The sequence below is a fragment of the Ascaphus truei genome, chromosome 7 (assembly GCF_040206685.1).
Source record: "Ascaphus truei isolate aAscTru1 chromosome 7, aAscTru1.hap1, whole genome shotgun sequence".
Classification (NCBI taxonomy): domain Eukaryota; kingdom Metazoa; phylum Chordata; class Amphibia; order Anura; family Ascaphidae; genus Ascaphus; species Ascaphus truei.
This window is the reverse complement of record NC_134489.1, coordinates 77,120,860-77,145,493: the sequence shown is the minus strand read 5'-3', so window position 1 is coordinate 77,145,493 and position 24,634 is coordinate 77,120,860. Positions and strand designations below refer to the sequence as shown.

At 39.1% G+C, this 24,634-nt stretch overlaps 1 protein-coding gene across 4 annotated transcripts; it reads left to right on the top strand.

Annotated features, from left to right (window-relative positions):
* Positions 1-8,218: 8,218 nt before the first annotated feature.
* On the top strand, positions 8,219-24,354 carry LOC142499586 (retinol dehydrogenase 5-like). 4 transcript variants are annotated; one of them, XR_012802700.1, is made up of 7 exons: positions 8,392-8,717; positions 13,160-13,198; positions 14,615-14,945; positions 18,886-19,144; positions 19,839-20,002; positions 22,768-22,869; positions 24,036-24,170. XR_012802700.1 is itself a non-coding variant. In XM_075609140.1 (6 exons), exons 1-6 carry the CDS (start codon positions 8,274-8,276, stop codon positions 24,284-24,286), a joined length of 1,053 nt encoding a protein of 350 aa, XP_075465255.1. In that variant the 5' UTR covers positions 8,219-8,273; the 3' UTR covers positions 24,287-24,354. The 4 variants fall into 4 exon arrangements, 3 of the variants coding, with proteins under 3 accessions (XP_075465255.1, XP_075465256.1, XP_075465254.1); XM_075609140.1 differs by lacking the exons at positions 8,392-8,717; positions 22,768-22,869 and adding an exon at positions 8,219-8,282 and having other exon boundaries at positions 24,036-24,354; XM_075609141.1 differs by lacking the exons at positions 22,768-22,869; positions 24,036-24,170 and adding an exon at positions 21,378-22,672.
* Positions 24,355-24,634: the final 280 nt, after the last annotated feature.

Below are 24,634 nucleotides of genomic sequence, written 5' to 3'. Positions count from 1 at the left end.
GTTACAGTTAGCACTGTTCTACCACTTCCTGGTACCTTGTCCTGCCTTGCCTTGCCTTGCCTCCTAGCTCCTTGTTTCAGATTGACCTCCTGTGTACCGACCTGGATATTACTTTGGACTCTGCACTTCTGGCTTACAGACCCAGCTTATCTCTGACCTTCTGCATCTCTCCAATCCTGACCATGGCTTACGGACTATGCTTCTACCAGCTCCTACCTCAGACCTCGGCAAGTACCTAACCATTCTACTCTCTCCAATCCTGAGCCTGCAGCCTGACCATCCGCACTCCAGATGTGCCCCCATGGCTGTGTGTGGCGTTTATACCCATTCCCACCTCAGTACCGGGGTCCCGCCTTGTTTGTGGTGAGCACAGCGTTACACACATTGAGATATGTAGTTATAGATTTTTCTTTGGTGACCATAGTTTGTTAGATTGCATGCTTCATCTATTTAGTGTGTTATTTAAAGCTATCTGGATGTCTCCTTCAACTATTAACGTTAACATAGCCTGTTTGTCTAGTTCTGTGAATAAATGTGTGACAACATCTCACCCTGGGTTATTGGGGGCATAAAGTCTCACAAGCGTGACTGGGCATTTTTTATTTGCTTCTACCAATATAATGCACCTCCCATTTTTATTGTATTTTTTATTTTCCAGATTGAACTGAATGTCTCGATATTATTGCTACTCCATTCTTTTCAGAGCTACAAGAAGCTAAAAAGACCTGTGAATAATGTTTGTCCAGAAAACTGGGGAAAGACTGTAGGCTAAAATGGGTTTCCTGTAACAGAATAATGCAAGCTTGTTTTCGTCTGTAATCAGTAAAGGCTATTTTTCTTTTTCTGGGACTGTTGAGTCCTTTTACAGTGTGTGATAATATTGTGTAAGCCATGAGGGTGTTATGGTGTTCTCTCGTTCTTTGAGCCTTACGAAATGTGTGTACTCTTGTGGGACTGTTCTATTCCTACTTTTAAGAACAGCTGGGGTGATGAATGTTAGGTCATACCTGGCAGGGGTTATAAAACTGTAGCAGATGTGTACATCTGCTGATGATATACAGATGCAGTGGCCATTATGTTAAGAAATCACGGCACCGTTTTCGTGTGCGCTGCTGTAATCCACGCGACATGAAGGTGGCCAATCGCCCCAGGCACACGTGTTTATCGCGGTTGCTTTGTTTGAATTTCATGGATTGTGTGCAATTAAATGCAATGAAATGAATGAATTGTAATGTGTACAGCACTGTGCTACTGTGCTACTGTGTCAATTTCAGGTGTTTTAAAAGCCAGAACACCAAAATGCCATTTTATGCACTCGCCTGCACTCGCGTCTTAAGGCGGTACGGTTGGAAGCAATCCCGCGCCATGACATGGGTATTCCGAGGTATACAGTGCGTGATTTATTAAAATAATGGCTGCTGCATCTGTACCCTTCCGTCTCTTGTAGTCAGAATTTATCTAATAGACCTGGAAATACATATCTGGTATGGCAATATTTTCCCTGACAATAAAACATACTTGCTTTCGAGTCCTTACTCTCATATACAACTTTATTGAAAATGTCCATCTTAACACGTAAAACTGTGCTCATAGTGGGTGGTAGAGTGTCAGGTATCAAATTTGAGGGAATACCTGAAGAAAATTTGGAGGGGCAACTATGGAAATAACTGGGTAGCTGGGGGAGGGGGGAAATTGGGGAAAGGGATAGTAACTTGGATGACTGTTCATCCAAGTCCAAAGCCCAAGGGGAATGGTCACGGTTAAGGGCAGCTGGTAAGCTTGTCTGGTTGAGGTGAGCATTTTGCATGCCAACTTGAGGGGGGCGAGACCGCAGCCTGTGCTGCATATGGGTTTAGCTCAATTGCTTCTAGGTTTTTAAGGTCTTGGTTTGTTAAGGGAAAGGTGCAGGAATTTTTCCAAGCATATAACTGAACATAAAAGGATATATGTGGGGATATTTCCCCCTAAATGTTCAAACGTTGTGTTTCTTCCCCCAGGTGCACAGTCATTTTACTCTTATTCAGTCTTAAGTCTCTTTGGGATCAGTTCGAATCCAAAGCTGCTCTTCTAAACCTGGGGTTTGTGTTTGTTGTCTCTTGGGACTTGTCGTGGGCTCCAGAGACGGGTTTTCTTCCAAAAACTTTCAGACGTGGGCTCTGGAGTTCAACAGTCCTTGTATCTTTCCTGCTGCCTTTATCTTTTACTTTACTACTTGATCTTCCACTTTAGAGTGTTTGACTTGTTGTCAAGTCCTCCTTGCAGGAGAGGACGCTAGCCACCTTCGATCTGGGGATCCTTTTGGTGAATCATTGGTTAGACCCAACTCCAATAGTAGACCCTCTGCTTCTGAAGATTTATTGTAGATTTTGTTTGGCCTCTGTGCCACACAATTACACAGAATGGGAACCCACATGCATATTTGATATCCTTGGCTCGCAGTTGGGCTGTTATAAGTTTCAGTTCCCTCCCCCATACCAGTGTAATAGGCGATAGGTCAGGATATATTTCAAGCTCGGCGCCATCAAACTCTATTCCCTTTGAATTTCTTGCAGCTTTCAACATACAGTATCCTCCTTTACTTTGAAATATAAAAAGCGCACAATAATGTCGCTTGGCTTTTCTTCATCTCTTGGGCAGCCTGAACCAGTACCTTGATGATGTCAAAGAGGTCTTTTATTTCCACTGACCTGAGTGGAGCTGGTGTAGGTATGGCAGGTCCGGCCGTGTGGTCCCCTTCAATATGTGAGCTGCCGTCATCTTCCCTCTGGTCCTGGGATCCATGGTGCCGTCAAATAATGTCAGTCAGTTCCACTAATTGCTGGGGCTTTTTAACTTTTTGGGGCATCTTTTATGCGGATAAGGGTTCCTACTTCAGATGGGCTCTTTGTATGAGGTTTCTGTTTGTTTGGAACGTTTTATTTTATTTTATTTTCCACCCTGATGCTCACGGAGCTCCTTTCTTCCTCTGCTGTTCGCATCACACATGCGCCTCTTCATCATATCTTTTTTTTTAATTAATAATTTAAATTTTTCAGTTATATTATTTAAGTTATGGTATTGTTTTTATAATTTTATACTTATTTTAAGCATGTTATCATGCTTTATAAGGGTTTTTTAAAATCATTGTCCTGCTTAATTGAAATTTGTTCTATAATTTGGTAAAAATCAAGTTTTGGCAAAAATCTGAACCAAAACACGAGTGAAAGTTCCCACCAAGATAAAAGATGGAGAAATTATTTATATCTTTATACAATAGAGTACGAAAGGTGCATCACTGATCATTTTCTGCACTTAATATGTAAAAACACCCATTTCCAAAGCCTAAAATGTTTTGAATGCACCAGATAATAAACATCCATTTTTAGTGGCAGGGATTGAATCCTATGCTCATTTAAGCTTTTTGAAATTGTATTATTCTATCAGGCCGTATGGAACAGTTAGAGGACAATAACCTTTTATGCTCAGAGTTAGGAGTAATTCAGTTGCTCTCATTGATTTAGTATAATCTTGAGCAGATAAAGGGTACATTACATCTGTTTATAGCCCCTAATATCAATTGTCGAAGTACAGAAATGACAAAGCAGAATAAGCCAAATGATGAGTCAGTGGAACAGAGGTGAACATTTAATCAAATGATCCATGATATTACCATAACCTCCCAATAATTATACTCCCTACAGATGTAATGATATTTACCCTTCCCGAAGTCAAGACACAAAAAGCATAATCTTACAGCTACCGAGAAAGTAAAAGCCATGGCTGCACGCCAAGTGTCAACTTTTTCCTATTGGAGCCCATGCAGCCTTAATCCCTTCTGCGAGGAGATGCCGCGGTTATGTTACCGGGGCATTCCTTAGTAGTGGGGAAAGTTAGTCTGGCTACATCTATATTTTTCACACTTCCAGGCTTGTTATTAGAAATCTGCCATTTCTGTTGACTTTAGACCCAAGTAAGACCATATCTAACTAATGATCGCAATGTATAAGTATACATAAGTGACTACTGTAGGTTATTGATGGTTAAAGAATAAGATCCTATAGCACTTCAACTATGTGAAGTAATATTTTTTCTTTATTGTATAAATATGAAGTTAATACATTCAACGACCAAACATTTAGATGATATAAGCTGATAGCAATAACAACAATGCAATTAATTACACAGGACAATGATGTTCAGGTCCATCATTCTACCAGTCTCCATCAGAAGTGCTGGAGGATCTTCTCCTATAACCTTGTAATGTTTGGTTCCATGGCAAAGGCTATACCAGATATTTGTCTACCACAATGCTCTAAAAATCCAGCTGACCAAGATCCACAAAGTATCATGTGTAGAATACCATTCATATCACCAGCTTTTCTATCAATGTTTGCATAATCTCTTTTCATTATCATATATAACATTCTATAATGAATATCAAGTACATGTTTAACACTGAAAAAAGCACGAGGCACTGAATACATGCCTCTAATACACAGGTGCTTATTCTACAAAGTGATAGAAGTCAGTGTGAGTTTGCGTGCAGTATTACCGAATATTAACTCACACTTTAAGAAATAAGCCCCATGGTTTCAAATCCAGAAACATTGTTAATCTTCATTCTTCTCTTAAATATGGTTTTATGTAATTGGTTAGTAATAATCTTTAAGAATAAGACACATATCCTGCTAGAATTAAATGAATGAAAAAGACTTTACTGTTCATATTCTGGAAAGCAGGTTAGTTTGGAACCACTAATGATCGCTTAAATGGGATCATATCATTAGTGTTTCTAAACTAATTATCTACCTGTCAAAGAGACATATTAGTTAGTTATATTGCCTTTCACAGACTAGTCCTGTCTATATAGACATTGTATTGCGTCTCTTACAAGCAGAAACAGGGCTGTTAATAGACTGGGTCCTCTTTATCCAAGGTATTTAGGCTGTGTATGCCACCTATAGTCATATTTGGCACATTAAACTTCTTGCCTCCAATTTGTGCATTGAATGTTGTACTAAATTAAAACGACATACATATACCTACTGTATATTGGGATATATTTACCAATTGATGGTTACCCAATATTTAGGATATCTTGGGTCGCCTTACCTGGGGATTTTAATATCATTTGATCACTGTATAAATGTTTCACTTGCATCATGGTTAATTACTAATAAAGTGTTATTATTTTCCGTGTGATAATAAGCTACACTTTACATCAGTCATTCCCTTTGAAGTATTACTAATCAGGAATATTGAGATTCCGTGACTTACTAAATCATAGTATATTTTTTGGTACACTGAGTGTACTTTCTAGAGGGATCTAGTGTAAGTATACTGCTTTACATTTTCTGTTTTATAGGTTATAATTATCCCTATGCACCAGTGTATATGTATATATATTGTTCTACTCTAATTAGGTTGAGCGGTGGGTCACTTCTCAGTGGAATCACCCAACAGATATAGTAATTAATATCAATACACAATTCTGGTATAGTAAAACTTGTTTTCTAGAGGTTGAATTAGATAGATAAGAATTGTTAAATATCTAAACCGTCACATTGATACAATAATATAATAAATTGCTCAAAGGTATGTGGTATTTCACCTGCTGGCATGCTTCTGAAAGTACAATAACATCTGCTACATCTGTAAGACCCACAGTGTTATATCAGGCAATATCTCCCTTAACGTTTTACTGCTAATAACTGAATTTGTTCCTGTACCCAATTGCACCTTGAAACTCTATTCCATTTTGATTGGTTCTGGTCAGGGAGATATCTTCTGACTACCAAAAGAACAGAGTCCTCTACAAGGATTTCTGTTGTGTAACCTGCACAGGTATCTCTTCATATGCTGTTTAGATTAGTGCTTTTGGAGTTGCAGAAGTCAATTGGTAGTCTGCTAAACTAAGACTCTAATTCCATCACCCTTTTTCTTAATAATTGGTGAGGTAATGGGTGAGTGAAAGCCGCCCCCCGCACTACTGATTGGTGTCCACAAAAAGCTAGCTCCACCTTGCAAAGTTGCTTTAGGGCAACACTAAATCAGATGAACCAATGGGACAAGAGATTCTCCTATTGACAGTAGATCGATGCTGTACCCCTGATCTAGTAAAAGTGTAGGAATTACAGATCTGATAAATGGAAGCAGGGCTCTTCTGCTTACAGAGGGACGCTGTTCTAAGAAATGACTGTCAGAATCTTAATAAAACTGTTCACTCTCATTACCAACAATGAAGCATGACTGAAATATACTTGATTACCAACCTGCACAACATGCACCTACTAGTTTTCAGTAAAACCTTGTCTTGCATATTGTATGTTTCACCTGCATTTCCCAGGTGCTAGGGAAAGATGTGCCTTATGCCACACACAAAACGCAAAGGCATAATAGCTTATAAAATAGATTTACCAAATATTGCCACCTAGTGGCTCCTTATACTTTGTTATTTCTATTAGGTACTTTAGCAAGATGATTTGTATTCCCTAATTGACAGATTCAGCATCCACTCTTCCCATGAGCATGTACAGTACATGGACCTGGAGCAGAGGAGATGATCTTTTCAGTCCTACACATACAAATTCAAAATCTAATGAAAAACATGCAGAAGAATGCTACCTTCACGTCTGGGTGCAACCCCTCCTATGTCCATATTTATTAAGTCAATAGCCGTGATCAGTAGTATAGCAGCTGCTGGTGGTCTATTGTATCAGTATCAGAGATTAGTGTGTTTTCATGCACTGCTTTGTTTTTTGGAGCAGAGTTGCGTCGTATGTAAGAAACGTTTCTTACATCTTATCCAGAATGTTAGACAGTGACACTATAGGTATGGTGGAATTTGGAGAGCAAACGAAAGGGAAAAAGAATGGAGCACAGAGACTCAGAATGATATCAATCGCAATACAATGTGTGCACCATGTAACTCCTCCTACTGACACTTCCCAAATCGCACGTTAGGGCAAACAGCGCAACATTGCCATGATAAATAGACCCCTTAAGCATTGGTGTAGCCAGAGCTGGCTGGGATGTTTGCGGGGCTCGATGCAGGGACATGTGCAGGGCCTCAGCTCTTACATTCTCCGGCAGCATCTCCTCAGCGTCCTGCTATCATTGCTCCCCGACATCAAATTGCGTCACTTTCCCATGACAATGTAGCGTCACGGGACATCACTGCGACATGCGGCATCACAATGTCAGGCAAAGCGGTGTCACAGTGCGTCCCATTGTGGCATGGACATTTGATGTCGCAGTGACATGATGATAGGACCCTGCGTGAGGAGATGCCACCGGAGAAGGTTAGTGAGTTACAGAGACGCCGTGCTCTCCCTCGGCAATCAGTTTCATTGTTGTTGGGGAGAGCATGACACTCAGTGCACAGTCACCGACGGCACTGACATCAAGCCGGCCCTGGCATACCCAAGGTAAGGCCTGAGCAGACAAGGCCCACTTTAAAACCGCAAATCACTGACCAAAATATCTGGCCCATAAATAATGCATTGGCCAGCCAGGACGGAGCTTCCCACTCCCGTGCTGCACAGTCTCATATAGAAGCAGCAGTGCCGGTGCAGGAGCAAGAGCCCCACGTGGGTGGAGCAGAAAAGAAGAGAAGAACGACGACGTGGCGGTGAGGCAAGTGTGGAGTAGAAAGTAGGCACCGACTGCCAATTCCAATATTCCAGCATGTTGGAGTCATTTAATTTGCAGTCAAGTGCTGATGAATACAAATGTGTATGCTTACAGTAGAAAGAAGATACATTATTTAAGAATTAAAGTTGATGCTAGAAAAATTGCCATTGTCAATCATGTTTCTTTAGGAATAAATGAGATTCCATTTCCGCAGCATTAACAAAACCAGGTGAAAAAATGGAAAATCCCGCAAATGTCTTGGCAGTGATCACACTATGACTGTCTTTCTGATGTTTGAAAAAGGTACATATGCTTAAATATAAACCTTAATATTTGTATATAGCACCTATCAATACCTAGCAAAAAAAATGTTATGTATATCATATAAACGTAGGGAAAATTCAAATGAAACCCTTTATTAAAGAGCTAAAAACAGTCAGATTAGGTAATTATGCATGAGTTACCTCTTGTGCTAAAGTGAGTGTCACATTACTTTAGCTGAAACTACATTAAGTCAAGCGACAGTGGAAGTAAATGAACATGCACCGCGATCTCAGTGTGTACTGTACGTGTAACGTTGATGCAGTCATTAATAATTTTCAGGCTTCCTCGACAAGAGGGGGATTTGATCTGTGGAGATGAGAATCATGGAATCTTGATGCATGCTGAAGGTAATACCCTGAATCGCTTTACATAACTATATTTATAATTAACTTCTGCCCCCTCCTCCCCCCCTGACGGAGATGAGATGCTTGCGATTTAGTCTTCACTAATAAGGCTTAGCCTACCACATTCCAAAAATAATCAGGGCAAGCATACATGAATCACTAAACTGGAGTCTGAATAGTTACAGTCTATTGAGGGATTATTCCTGGACTAAAGATATTCTGATCGAACTAAACTACAACAGCAAACTGAGTTTTTCAAAGGATGCCTAAGTCTGTAGGATCTATTTTTAAACTTATGTAAAGGTTCTGTCAAAAAGCCTTGAGAAAACTGTAATGCGTTGAGGAGACAAACACACATCAGCTTGCTAAATTTGGGGCTGCATGGTCATTCTGTTCTGTTCACACTACATGATGCATCTGCAGACGTCTCACTTAAATGTAAGTATTTTAGCAAAACCACAAACGGTACTATTTGTATCCATATCTTTTGCTTAGTTAAACTCTTTAGCAAGCAGGCTAAATATGTTTATTGTCAGTTTATATACTAACAAATGCTTTGGAGTCTTAGACAAATAAATAAGTATAATATTACTTAATCTTCTTAGTGTGCAATAATTGTGAGAAGGAATGCCTTAGTGCAGCTTGCGCAAACTGGGGGTTGCTAGATTTTCTGGGGGGGGGGGGGCGCTGCAGTTATAGAGGTTTTCTGAGGGCCGCATGAGGCCTCTACAATACACTTACCTTCCCTTCCAGTGACGCATCGTCCTAGTAACCCATCGTCGTGACATCACATGAGCCCATGCGTCATTTGATGCCGGGGGGGCGGGCACGAGGCACCGAGGAGAGCATTCAGGTGCGCACGGGGAAGCGTTTGTGCACCCCTGCCTTAGTGCAGTGTTTTTCATCAGGGTTTCGTAGGAACCCTTGGGCTCCCTGGGCATTCCCTGGAGGTTTCCCTGCAATTTTCAGGTCATTTCAAAATTGTACCAAGTACAGAAGAATTTACAATGCATCTGATCTTAGATACACTTTTAGAGAGGGTTGCGGTTCCTTAGAAGTTCACAATATAATTATAGGGTTCCTTAACCAAACAAATGTTACAAAAAAAAAACACTGCCTTGGTGAGTGGCCTTACTACAGTAGTTGAAGACTCTACATTGTATTCCAATGCCATTTTTTTGTCACTTTGGTCAATACCCTTAATCAACCCGTCTCTGTCACCAAACTGCCTGTAGCCTCTTCAGAGCAGGCATTCTTTATGTCTGTTTTCTGTTAGGTACCTCACCCTTCAGGGATACTATGCAAGTATTAGATTTAATTGTTATAACATTAGTGGAAATATGGCAAATAATTTGATTCGTACCACGGTATTTGACACACTAGTTCTGTTGTTCCCAAACCTATCCTCTAAGACCCCTGGAAAAAGGTTTTCGGAATAAATCTGTCTGGGCATGTTGAATACGGACTTTGTAACCTACATACTATTGGGGCAAAATTAATAAAATGTGTATTTTCTCTTAAGTCAGATAGCATCGTCATTGCCCCATAAATTGCCTAGTTGTAACTACAGATATGTGACATTGCCTAGGCCTGCTGTGCTCACAGTTTTGCTTTTTTCCTTTTTTTTTGTTTGCCGCAAATCATAAATACAATTATATTTAAAAAAATCAGTGAGTTTTAGCTTGGCTATTAATAGTAATTTTCCCATTAAAACACAACTTTTTGGTAAATTTCACCAATATCCTGGTGAATTTTAATAATGTTTCGGGAGCTTTAGAAGACATTCTATCTATGCTATAACCAACATTTGGACCATTTATGGATGAAAATCGCAGTTCAAGTCTATGGGGCTATTCAGCAAAAGATGGCCCTAGCACCCACCCCGGCATACATAGAACTTTGTCTGGATAAGATTACTATTAAAGCTAAGGTTATATAGTTTATTTTGTATCCTGTGTTGAAACCTGCAATTTGCATAGGCTGAATGATTTTCAATTTAGAACTTATTTTGTCTTGGTAATGTATGTGATTGGCATTTGTCAGTAACTTATTGGCATAACCCCAACTATAAATTAAGAATCAAGTCAACAGTCAAGTGTCATGAAAAACATTACAAATGTGAGGTTTTTGTTTGCCAATAGTAGAATGTAGTACAGAAAGATCTCTTTATAATGATCCCATTTGTTAACAATAAATGATTCTTATATTTTATTATTAACATATCAGGTACCTGCTCAGGTTTAAAGCTTTTCGTCTGCTTTTCATGAATATACCAACCATTTCTAAACTGTCTTGGAGATGTATTATAGATTTGCTTTATCAGGCCAAAACACGTCTTTTTCTCGTGTTCTACCATGTGACAGTTTTAGAATCCTTGGAATGAGCATTAGACCTTTTGGGCCTCATGCAGAGAACAGCGCTAATAGCAATCTTTTTTTTTTTACTTGAAATTCGCCGCGCGGCTGGAGAGTTTCTAATTTCTCCAGTTTTTTTTTCTGCCGTATGCAGAGAGCCGCGATCGCCATCTAGTGGCTGTTCGCGCCAAAAAAATGGCGCGATTTTCAACGATTTTCCTCTCCACCAAGCAGCTGGCGCTCCGCGGCCGGTGGAGGGGGAAAAAAAAAAAACGCGATTTTTTCCCCACTAGTTTCAACAGCGCTTATAGCGCTGGTTGAAACTCTCCATATGCAGAAAGGCTTGTAAATGCAGTTTTCTGCCCTTTCTGCATATGGAGAAAAAAACTCTCCAAAAAAGCTACAATTTTTCCCCCTCTCCAATTCTAAAATTCGCTGCTCTCTGCATGAGGCCCTTTGTCTGGTCCTTTGTTGTGCCATGTTTCAGTGTGTTATGGCAAAAGCCTTAAAGAAATGAAGGACTTAACGCCTTTCCTTTAATTAAGTTCAGTGCTTTTCCGGAGCTATATTTCAATTAAATTTAAAATAAATGTAGGACAATTGGACATTATGGAACTAGAGAGAGTGCAGAGAAGAGCCACCAAATTAATATAGGGGATGGACAATCTAACATATGAGGAGAGGTTAGCTAAATTAGATTTATTTACATTAGAAAAGAGGCGTCTAAGAGGATATGATAACTATATACAAATATATTCGGGGACAATACAAGGAGCTTTCAAAAGAACTATTCATCCCACGGGCAGTACTAAGGACTCTGTGCCATCCCTTAAGGTTGGAGGAAATAACATTTCATCAGCAACAAAGGAAAGGGTTCTTTACAGTAAGGGCAGTTAAAATGTGGAATTCATTACCCATGGAGACTGTGATGGCAGATACAATAGATTTGTTCAAAAAAGGTTGGATATCTTTTTAGAAAGGAAAGGAATACAGGGATATACCAAATAAGTATACATGGGAAGGCTGTTGATCCAGGGATTAATCCGATTGCCAATTCTTAGAGTCAGGAAGGAATTTATTTTTCCCCTTATGAGATATCATGGGATGATATGACTCTGGGTTTTTATGTTTGCCTTCCTCTGGATCAATAAGTAAGTATAGATATAGGATAAAGTATCTGTTGTCTAAATTTTAGCATAGGTTGAACTTGATGGACGTATGTCTTTTTTCAACCTCATCTACTATGTAACTATATAACAATTAAAATGCAGCTGTCTGAAAAGCTTCTGAACACCTAATGTCACCTACTCAGGACCTTGACCAGGTCACTTTTTTTTCATGTGCCTAAAACACCACAGGAAGACAAACACAACACCCCGGTAAGCCCCAAACCCAAGCCCACCACACCATATATATTTATGTCAAAAAGGAGTGCTACTGGGTTTGTGACCATGTATATAACAAAAGACAGAGAGCCCCAATGCTGCATCCAACATGTCAAATCATATAGTTAAATACTGTACATATCTGTTTTTCTCTCATAAGTGAGAGTCACTTAGTTAAATTCTTTGGCTAAAGCATTATAAGCTCGCAAACCATGTCACGGTGTGCCCTCTTTCTGCAAATCCTAACACTATCTCTGCGAACGTTCTTCTAATATGAGGAAGACTTCTCTTCTCTCTAATATGAGGAAGAAGTTTTAATAGAACTGGTCATTCACAGCTGCCTCTCAGGACTTGCTATTTAAAGGTTGTCAGGGCGAGCCATAATGAGACAGTACTCTTCAAGGAGCAATGACTTACCGTATCCCTGAAAAATCTATTTTCAGCGCTACATGTACTGTCACACTCACTTCGATTGTAAGCTATTCAAGGCAGGGACTCCTTTTTTAAGTCGACTTTTATGTATGAAGCACTTATTCCTATTATTTCACGTGTATTACTGCTGTAAAGTACTATGTTCATGGATGGCGTTATATAAATAAGATATACATACCTAATGTAAAATTATCTGAATTTTTTTTAATTAAATATATCCACGCAAAGTTGAAATAATTAGTAAAGAAACACTGTGCAGTCTGCAGTTGGCTTCAATGCCAAACTGTGTCTTCACTTGTTCTGTTGGCATTTTATACCTAGCTACTGTACATTACTCTATTGTGATTTGTCCCTTTGAAACTTTAGCATCAGAGCCTTATTCCTATACAATAAAGAGCATTTTGGTACTATCCTATTATTTTGCTCTTTTTAATCAGGCAAACATGGCAGAATATTTTTTTTTTTTTATTGCCACGTAATAAATTAAATTGAAAGCACCACTGAGCATGCAGCATTTTAGGTCAGTAAATTGAAGCTTTATTTTGATACATTGCAGGATCTCACTTTTTAATGAGCCATGTACAATAACAAGTCCTTTGCTGCTCTGTTTCCGAGCCTGTAAAAGCTGTCCTGGCCTATGCATGGAACATTCCTATAATTACATTGTTTGTATCAGTTTTCATTGCCTTCTTGATGTTATTTTTTGCAGGATGCCCAAGAGGAAGCCTTGCTTGACAGATTTAAAGAGGTAACTCTGCTGTATCTGTACTGTAGTAAGCAAAACATATTGAACAAATGCTTTATGACTCTGAAATATAGTCAATATATGCAGTAACTGTAAAAATATTTAGTGTTGCAGAGAGCTCAATCGCAGTCTTTCAACATGGTGTGCTGTTCATAGGATAACAATATCATTTATTTTGAGAAGTATACAAATATTAGACTTTTGTTTTTAATAGTGTCAAATTCTATACTTGCAAAATATAAGTGCTTATTATCCTCTAAGGCAGGGGTTCTCAACTGCAGTCCTCAAGACCCCCAACTGGTCAGGTTTTAAGGATATTCCTGCTTCAGCACAGGTGGCTCAGTCAAAGATTGAGCCACCTTTGCTGTAGCTGTGATATAATGAAAACCTGACCTGTTGGGCGGTCTTGAGGACTGCAGAGGTTAGCGACTAAGGTAATGAAGTTGGCTGTAAATGTATTCTTATTACATCGGATTGAAGCAGGGGGTCTCTGGAGCGGGAATGAAGGTGGGTAACATCCGGAGACCCCCGGCTTCAATCCGATGTAGTAAGAATACATTTTTCTCCTTGATATGCCCATCGTGATTCCAATCTCACCACCCTTTAGGTGGCGAGATCAGAATATGCAAGTTAAAGCCGCAATGTGTATATCGAAGCTACCTGAATAGCAGTTACCTGTACTGGCAAAAAATGTGACTTTGGGCATTTGTTAAGCTACCCCTATGTTTGTCTGAGTGAGAGTGCTATCAATTGGTAAGAAGCCGTTTTCAAGGAAGTTTGACATGTTATTGGAGCTCTCTGAATAGCTACACATGCAAACTCGCTTGAAAAGTGCTCTTAGCAGTCGATAAGTCACTTATGGAACTTGACTGAATAGGCCCCTGAGTGGTTTCTCTGTAATGCATATGGAATTTTATATTTACACTAAAGAATAGTCTATTGGTGTCATATAATTATGATGGAAAATAATTATGTGTAAAAAACACTAGTCTTAGCAGTTTTCGTAATTCTTAAAGTCGCAGTCTATACTGTTGATATCGCTGCCTTGAAAAAGGTCTTCTTAGTAGGACCAAAAAGTCCCCCAGGAGGGGCGCGAGATTTTTCTGTGGGGCGTGGGCAGTTGCAGAGGCCCCGTGCTCTTCCCCAATGCATTAAAATGAAATGCCAGGGGATCGCGTGAGGCCTCTGGAAGCTCAACTTACCTTGCTTCAGCCGGTTTCTGGAAGCGTCTCCATAGCAACGGGGCATCAAGTGACCCCGCTGGGTCATGCACCGTGACGTCACACGCGTGTTGCCATAGCAAAGCGGCATCAAATGATGTCGCAGGTCACGTGACGCCACGTGACCCCGCACGTGAAATGTGTAAGGTGTCATGGAAATGTTGAACATATAGCTAACTCTCAAATTCTTTTCTTGCAGTTTTGGCTGGTAAATCCAGCGTTGCTGGGTACATTGACCTCCATCATCTTCCTAATTGTGTGCTGGTCTATCAGAGATAGTCTCAAAATCAAGGATGTTCATGAAAAACACATTTTTATCACCGGATGTGATTCTGGGTTTGGAAACCTACTGGCACAAACACTTCATAAAAGAGGGTTTGGTGTCATTGCTGCATGCTTAACAGAAAAGGGAGGTAAAGAATTGCAGGCCTGCACATCACCTTCGCTGAAGACAGTAATATTAAATGTAACAAACCCAAGAAGTATTGAGAATGCAGTGGAATTTGTTGCAGCAGAGACGGGTAACAAAGGTATCTTTTTAAAAATACAATATTAAAATCTATTTCTTCAATTGTTGGCTACTTGCCATTTGCCAGCTAAAATTTGAACGATGACATGAACAAAGGTGTGCACCAGGGGCGTAGCTGTAGCCCGAGTAAAGCCAGGGGTCCACGCTCCTGGTGTCCCGCAAGAGATTGAATGTTGAAACAGGGAAGAAATCCAAAATGCCGGGTTCCCGTCGCCGCACCGGAAATTGAAGGTCCGTCTTTTCAGTATAGTCCGCGATCAGCGCTTCAGGGTAACCCTGATCGTGGACAGCGCCTACAACACGAGCAAATGCCCATGATGTACAGTGTAACACTGTAACACTGTAACACTGTAGCACTGTAGCACTGTATCTCTGTAACACTGTAGCACTGTACCTCATGGGCATTTGCTCGTGTTGTAGGCGCTGTCCACGATCAGGGTTCTTCTGAAGCGCCGATCGCGGACTATACTGAAAGGACAGACCTTCACCTTCCGGTGCGGCGACGGGAACCCGGCGTTTTGGATTTCTGTCCTGTTTCAACATCCAATCTCTTGCGGGGCCCCAGGAGCGTGGGCTCAGTGTACATCATAAGAACAATATGGGACGTGCAGAAACGGAACGTCTAACTAAAAAGTAAATGGTGAGTACATGAGTAATCTCTATTTTATATTTAATCTATATTTATATGTGTGCGGTATATTTAATTTCCTTCAAACTGATCGAAGAATATAAAGATATAACATAATAATAATAATACGTTGAGTAAATAGGGGATATTATTCCTAAGTGCGTTGGCATGGTATATTTTATTTTTTCAGAGCCAATTTAAATCGAGGTGAGTTTTTTCCTGAATCTACGGAATACAGTCATTTATAATGGGGCCCTGAAAAAAATGTTGTCCGGGGGCCAGCACATGTCTAACTATGACACTGGTGTGCACTATGTTATTATGCACTATAATATGTAATATTCTCCATACAACACTGCCAGTATTAGCAGTGCTGTTCATAGTAGTAGTTAAGTAATCTCAACCCAACAGGAAAACCTATACTATGCAATTTTATAGAATGAAGAATCCATTCTCTTTTAGTGTACAATAGATCCTAGTTGTGATTCTTATTTTAACATAAACATTCGAATAAATCAGGGGTTTGTCTGGCTAAATGCATTTCTTCTGTGCTACACTACCGCAAATTCAATATGGTGATTTCAAGGAAAGTCTGATACCGTGGGAAGAAGCTGTGGAAAATGCTTGTTTATCTGTTGTGTACTAACACTGAGATCAAACATTGAACAAAGTTGTATTTTAAAATGGATCGTAATTGAAAGCACAACATGAGAGTAAAACTCCCTTCTCCTTCTACTTGTCCTGTCTGCAGCCCTTCAATCTGTTGCCCAATCACTTTTCCATACTTTCTACATCATCTGCATTAAGGACAATGCCCTCTCCTGGCTTTCTCCTTAACTTAGTGTATCTTTGCTAACTCCTATCCTTCCTCTGTTGATCTATCTGTTGGCATACCTCAAGGCTGGGTTCTGGGACCTTTTTTCTATCTACACACTCAACTTTGGTGACCCCATTAATTTGTGTGGCTTCAACTATTACCTGTAGGCAGATGTCACACAACAGTATCTATCACATCTAACCTCACATCTGCAGTACAGTCCCAGGTTTCTAATTGTCTTACTGCAATATATCCTGGATGACAGCTAAACACCTTAAACTCAGTATGTCAAAAACTAAGCTGCTCATACTGTATTCCCACCTAAATTAAGTCCCATTGTGCCCCTTTCCTTTACATGTAGTAACACTGCAATCCATCCATACCCATTATTTACGTGTCATATTTGACTCATTTCTTTTGCTCTCCTTTCACCTAATGCTTTTGCTGACTCTTAATGCTTCTTTCTATGTAACAACCTTTTCTCTTTCTCGACTAATAAAATGTTGATGCATGGCCTTATTCTCACCCTGTTTCGATGACTATAACCTCCTCCTTACTGGCCTCCCTGCCTGACAGATTTACCCTTCAATCTATTCAAGATGCTGCTGCACGGATAACCTTGCTCTCCTATTGATCGGGTTCTGCTTCTCTTTTGGGAGTCCTGAAAGCTCTGCATTCACTAAAAGATTATTCTGTTCTCTTCTTTTAAGACTCTCCACTTCCCCTGCCTGTATCTTATGCATAGATCCTCAGAAGGCAGTTCATTTTTAACGTTATGTTATCTCCATTTAAAGTATCAGAATCCGTAACGCATGTCCCCAAAGGTGCTTAGCGCAGCGGTGTCCTGGCATTTTCCTTAAAAATAATGGATCGATAATTTTGAACGGGCATTGGGCTTACTCATACAGTATGCAAATCATATGGTTATTAGCAGTTTACCTGACAACAGACATCCTCAGAGCTCCGATACTGTTAGCGCAGGATAATAACGCTACGATATTTAGCACCTTCCAAAAGCCGCCCGTACTCACATCGAGACCCTGATTATCATTGAGTTATTTCTGGGAATAGCCTAAAAGCAATCTAATGAGATAAGGACTTAACCCTTTCATTACAAAAAGTGACATGTGTCATACAGTAAAAACATATACATTATGGATCATATAAATGTCTGAAATACATCATAAACTATATTATGGTTTTTAGGGGTTACAATGATATGTTTGTGTGAACTACTGTAATAGGTTATATAATGTAATAATGGCTGTATAAAGTATGTGTATAATAATGTATATCCATACATACCTCAACATTATAAATTACTACTTCATTTTTATTCATCAGCAATTAAAATGAATGAGGGGTGTCCTTTTATTTTTATTGTACATAAATAACAATTATATATTAATTAATATTGTTGAGATATTTATGGATATTCATTATTGTACACCCATACTTTATAGAGTCATTAGTACATTATATACCATATAATTAAGTTAAAAAGTTCATAAATCTCTGAATATTATAACAACATTTGCATTAGCTTTTGGTAACGCACATAAAAATCTCCATTAATAATCTGCCTTAATAAACCACCTTAAAGTTTGACCAATACACATCTGAAATGTATTAGAGAATGCTTCTCTGAGGCATGAAAATCCCAGTTAATAGCGCTACTACTTTGACAAACAGACGTTATTGTTGCATCTCATTAGCTTTGTGGATACCAGTTAATAAGAAGAAAAATAAAGGCTGTTCCCTACTTTGTGAATGTCATGTTATTAGGTGAAAATTAACGGCCTTCTGAGGATCTGCCCCTTAGTTTCAATCTCTTGCTATACTGCTACTCACTATCTATGCTCTGCTCAGGCCTGTCTTCTCTTTAGCCCTTGTGTCACTACAGTTCTCTCACACATACAACCCTTCTCACATGCTGTAACCTACCTCTGGAACTCCCTCACTATCAATGCACACCAACACCTTTTGGCTCTAATTTCAAAGCCCATCTGATAACTCACCTTTTCAACAAACCATTTAAATAGTCCTGCATAACCACTACTCACAAAGCTACAGTTTGCTCTTAAACACGCACTGACAATACACTGAAACATACTCCTACTGCTTCTGTCAGTCTCCCAACATATCAATTAGATTGTTAGATCTTTAGGGCACTGACTTCCCATTTTACATTTATATACTGATACATTCATACTATCTGAATTAATGATTCCATGTATTTTAATTGTATTTTAATGCTGCAAAATTGTAAGACGCTGTGTATCTGGTTGGTGTAAAAAAATATATCACACAGAACATATAAATAATATGGGATAAATAATACACATGCACAAGTATGAGGCAGGTATGTCAGCATTGTATTATAACTGTAATTTGGGGTCATGGCTGCTCAATGAATATAACGTATACCATTGAGATTTATCAAGTAACCACAAGTTGTTATAACTACTGTATATTCATATTTTTTTCTATAATTAGGGTTGTTTGGCTTGGTCAATAATGCTGGAAGAGCAACTCCTATTGGACCAACAGACTGGTTGGAGATTGAAGATTTCCACCGAGTTCTTGATGTCAACCTCATTGGGCTTATTGAAGTCACCTTGAAATTTCTGCCACTTTTAAAAATGGCCCGAGGAAGAGTAGTCAATGTTGCCAGTGTCATGGGAAGATTGGCATTTGGTGGGGGTGGCTACTGTTTATCAAAGTGTGGTGTCGAATCCTTCTCAGACAGTTTGAGGTAAGTTAGCATTTAAAGAAACGTTTTCCGTTATTATCATTTGGATAAATTAACCAATGGAATGAGATTAAGTCTATTCATTTGTTTAATTGACTACATTTGATAGGTAAATGAAGTTACAGTGAAGCATGATAGGTTAAGTAGAAACATTAGATTTTTCAATGGCTCTTTCACATCCTGTCTCCATTGAGAATTTGTTTAGCAAAATACAAATAGATAATATTAACAGCAGTTTCTCTCCCCCCTTTCTGACATGTATGTACAGTATAATAAAAACATTTATTTTGAGCAACCGATTCAAAGCCATAGTTACTAAGGGTGATATTCCACAAGACACTTTGAAGTCAAAGGACCCGAATAATGTGTCTTTTGGCACTTAAGGTGTCTCATGGCATTCAGCTTCTAACATGAGTCTTTTTAAAACAACAGAACCCCGAAACCTCAGTCTATAACACTAACACTATGGATCACTGGTGGGAGGAGGGTACATTTTCCCCAGAGGACACTTAACAGTGCAATTCTTGCATTATTTTTATAAATTAAATTAGATTATTAACTGGTGTTTCCTGGAACAAAGGGTGAAAAGCATTGACTTGAACTCACAATAAGACTCCCACAAACCATGGATCATCATATTAAATATATTATGACATGTAATATGAAATGAAATAAATGAACGTATTCTTCCTTTTAGGAGAGACATGCAGCATTTTGGAGTGAAAGTTAGTATTATTGAACCTGGTTTCTTTAAGACTGGAGTAACCAGCCTTGATATAATCGAGAAAGATTTACATCGACTCTGGGACCGACTGACGCCTGAGGTCAGACACTCCTATGGGGATATATACTTCGATAAGTGTAAGTATGGAAATATATATATATATTTATATATACACATGTGATCAAAGCAGGTGATTATGAACACATTGAAGAGTTCTGAGGCCTGAAATGCACTGCTTTCACTAGTAGCTTGGAAAGGATTAAAATATCAGAAATGTGACTGTATATGGTTACTATGTTGCTGAGCTCTTTAATAAGATACTTCTAATTTTGGGATTCAAACAATTCAAATTGGAGTAGTGTAAAAGGGAATGTGCATGTTTTATATTTAAGTCGCATATTCACTTAAAAAAATCAAATGCTAAACTTATCGTTTGATATATTAGTTTAAATAGATTATCAGCTAGTACCTAAATATCTAGTAACAATATCATCCACTGTTAAATCAAAACCGGTCAAAACAGGAGAAAGGGCTGCGATCTGGTACAATGTGTCTGTTTGTCATTGTTCTACAGTATTTAAAGCTGCAGTTCAAGCTGCCGTTTAAAAAAAATTCCATTCAAAATGTTCATCAATACAATCTGCACACTGACAAGTGATTAGCTAAATAGCCGTTCGATCCATTCTCCTGTCATCGATCATTGAAGATTCGGCTCTGGGGTTCTTTAAATCACTGTTAGGGCTGCAGAACAGTACCCAAGATGCAAAGTTCTGTGTGGAAGATCATGTGACCAGGCAGGCACTAGATACAATTGGTGCACTGCCAGAGTGAGGACAAAAGGGGTGTGCCAGAGCCTGTCTCAGAAGAGGAAGGGAATGTGACTTTGTAAATGGTTGCTATAGAAACAAAAATGCTTGTTACATTATAATACATTAAAATGTAATTAATAGTTGATTAAAAAAAAACTACAAGTATATTAGAATACATTTTAAAAAAATTAAATGCTACAAGTATTTTCTCATAGTACAGAACATATTTATTTAAAAAAAAAAGAAAAAAGAACATACATGTAGGATATTGCTTGAACTGCAGCTTTAAAACGTATAATGTAAGGCCTTGTCCTGGGAGGCGCTGAGCGAGCGGGCGCGCTCACGCTGGCCATGATGAAACACATTGCGGCAATGTGTGTGGACAGCGTGAGCGAGCGCCTGAGCATGCACGGCGTTTAGCTGCTTGCCAAGGATTTAAGCATGGGCAACTATGACCAACAAGTATTTAATTTCTACACACTATTACGTTTTCTTGTTCTTCCCATTTTAATGCAGAAATACCAGTTTTCAACCAATTAATTACTTAAACGTTCAACAAATTAAGGCTTAGATTTACTAACCTTTGATGTTGTTATTGTTATTAAACATCTGCTGTGCGTTAATGCTAAAAAAAATTGTTTTTTTCACGTATTTATAAAAAGGTTAAAGCTTAATTAACGCTGTTATAACTCTCATATTACAGCAGCAACAAATGTGGCCTAAATTTTACACCAGGATGGTTAATTATCATGCAAATGAGTATCCATCACCTAATTGCATATGCAGGAGCATTACATTTAATGACAGTATTGTAAACGAGCATGCAAATGTATGCACATGAAGAATGAACAGCTAATTACATATTCACATACTGCTCACTCAATGCCGATACTACCAATATCAAGATACCAGAAAAAAGTACAAATACGTACTTAGAGAAGAAATCCCTTAGTGGTGCACACTAAGTAACGCTATAGCACTAAGTAACGCTAAAGCACTAAGGAATGCCAGAGTAACACTATATTGTTGTAAATAAAACTTCAAACTTTATTTGGCATAGTTAAAATTAAAGCGGAATACAAAGCACACAGCAGGTAGCACACAGCAGGTAACAGCACACACCTCCACATACTAGTCTCTCAAGGTTGAGCTTGGTTTCTCCATATCTAATATCAGGATACCACCAAAAAATAATGTCAAATTTTACCACCTAACCCAGACTGGCATTAGGATTATTTTACCTACTCTATGTATATAATGGTCACTATAAACATAGGCAAGATAAGACTAGTCAACAGAGAATGAATGATAAAAATACCCAATATGTAAAATGGTGAAGTGATTAATATAATAATGTTAAACCTATGACTAGCTGAACACTTGTGCTACTGAAGACTTAACATTTGCACAAATAGAAATTATGCTTTTGTGTTTTATTAGTAATGCATTGCTAGCCTCATGCATCAAATGGTTTCAATTATATTCTACCATATATTCTTCCATAAGGTTTTTGTTAAGAGGTCTCATTTGTAAACTAGGGTTATTACCTACATTTGTAGGCTAGAGTTATTACTGCTCTTTTTGGTGTATGCAAATTAGATTGAATATTGCAACCCATTTATGAATACTTCATTCTTAGTAAATGCAGTGCAATTTCCTCTGAAAATCACTACAGACCCATATTGTTGTGCTTGTCCAAATTTCTCCAAAATAAATATGTGCGATTTTGCTTGAACTGCTTTGTGCCTAGCTTCCCCCCCCCCCTAATTTATTCTGAATTATTTATCTAGTCAGTGATGAGACTTCCTATTATCTGGGAGGCACTATGTACATATTGCTTTATAATTGGTGTTCAGGTTCCTGGGTTGCTTGCTTGTCCAAATAGAGTATCATGCAATGCAAATCAGGCACTCTCAGGACCAATAGATGTAAAAAAAAAAAAAAAGTTTATTTTACACATGTTCAATGCTTCGGACCTCTCAAGGACCTTTCTCACGGAAGAGGGCCAAAACGTTGATCCTATTTAAATAAAACCTTTTTCCTATATCTATTGGTCCTGAGACTTCTACATTTTTAGATATTATTTCTTTCAGCGGAACCAGACAGGTTTGCCCACTGAGTACAGTACAGGCAGTCCTCGGTTATCCAACGGAATCCGTTCTGGAAGTAGCGTTGGATAGTGAAACCGTTGTAAAGTGAGTCCCATGTTAATCAGTGGCGGTGAGCGTTGGAGAACACATTCAGGCGTCGGAAAATGGCCCATAGGGTTGCATTGTAAAGCGACGGATATGCCATCCGTCGTAAAGTGAAATGTCGGATAGCAAGGACCACCTGTGTGTATATGTGTATGTGTATGTGTATATATATATATATAGATATATAATATATATATATATATATATATATATATATATATATATGTAGCGCTGCTTCCCCCCCCAACCCCCCCACCCCACCCCACCCTCTGGAAGATCTGGCCTTTGCTACTGGTGTCATGGTGTATAGTTCCTGTTGCTCCCAGAAGATGCTGAGCTTCCGAGATGTTGTGGGGAACAGGACAGGCTTTTGGATGTCATCAGGCTGGGTGTTTTTCCGGTGCAAGCGTCTCCATTTACAGCATGCTCCAGTTTGACTGGAGACAGTACCCACTGTGAAACATATCACTCATACCCCTCCCTACCCAATAGACTGAGACTTAGACAGGGGTACAGTATATAAAACAAAGGGGCTTCTTTATTCATCCACCACAGGATGTTGTACAGCAGATGTAGTCTTCTTTCTCTGCCCCAAGCTCTGGATTGTGCCTAAGACTTTTTGCTGAATGGGGGCCTCCCAAGGCCTGCTTGGTATTCTATTCAGCCCCGTGAGGGGCTGAGGGCACATCTCACTCCCTTGAGGAAGAGACTTGGACTCACTATAATTTGGAATGGCTTCTTCTCTAGCACAGGGGGGAGGGCACAAGGTCTGCACCCGGATTGGCTGCACATAGACCAAGTTCCACCTCCACCCCTCAGCCACTCGGAGAGGCTGCCTGAGGATGGAGAAAACCCAAGAGGATAGCCTGCCACAGCCTGCAGCTACCAGGACTTACATGACATGGGGGGGGGGGGCAGAAGTATAGCCAGAACCAGCCATGGCTACATATTTATTATGTATGTGTGTATATATAATGTATCTATAGAAACTCGGATATGCTTACATTTAAATGTGCTGTGCTTCCTTGGTCCCTCCTGCACTGAAGATGATACATTTGTGGGCACACGATTCTGCATACATCACACAATCACAAAAGGGGTATCTGAATACATTTTGGGGATCTATCATAACATCTTCCATTGTTAACCAACTACTTTTCTCCTAGATCTAAAAGTCCAGAGGCTATCAATGAAAACATTTTGTGATGCAGACATATCTAAAGTTACAAAGTGCATGGAACATGCCTTGACAGCAAAACACCCGAGAACACGATACGGTGCTGGATGGGATGCAAAGTTCTTTTGGCTTCCTTTGTCTTATGCACCAGCTGGCATTGCTGATGGCATGTTGAAACTGTTATTACCACGACCACTAGGTAGCAAAAAATCATTATCTAAGAACCAGGTTGATGTATAATCCCTTATTAATTATAACTTGTCATCTATATATCTAAATCAAATTAAATTGTTTGTTTTTTGCTGAAAGGAGTATTTTATTATTGTTAGCTTACAGTATAAGTGCCTATGAAAACATTGTATTGCACTTTATTATCTTCTTGTGCACACACACACACAGCTAACAGGATACACATTCGTACAGGAAAACACATGCTTGGTCATTTCTATTTTTAAGAACTTGTCATCTCATGTTTAGAACTCAAAGTTTTTATTTTTAGAGTTGTTTGACAAAAGTCACACAGTCTAGTCTTTAACTGGCAATTTTGCATGTTCATGTGCAAAAGCCAGAATGGTGGCCTCTCTAAAA

What these genes read in the sequence shown, in the direction of transcription:
- LOC142499586 (XM_075609139.1), top strand. Translation starts at nt 8,661, where the DNA reads ATGGTCATTCTGTTCTGTTCACACTACATGATGCATCTGCAGACGTCT. An exon ending in AGCAGAGACGGGTAACAAAG is followed by an intron (nt 14,946 to 18,885) that starts GTATCTTTTTAA and finishes TTCTATAATTAG; the next exon opens with GGTTGTTTGGCTTGGTCAAT. An exon ending in TCCTTCTCAGACAGTTTGAG is followed by an intron (nt 19,145 to 19,838) that starts GTAAGTTAGCAT and finishes TCTTCCTTTTAG; the next exon opens with GAGAGACATGCAGCATTTTG.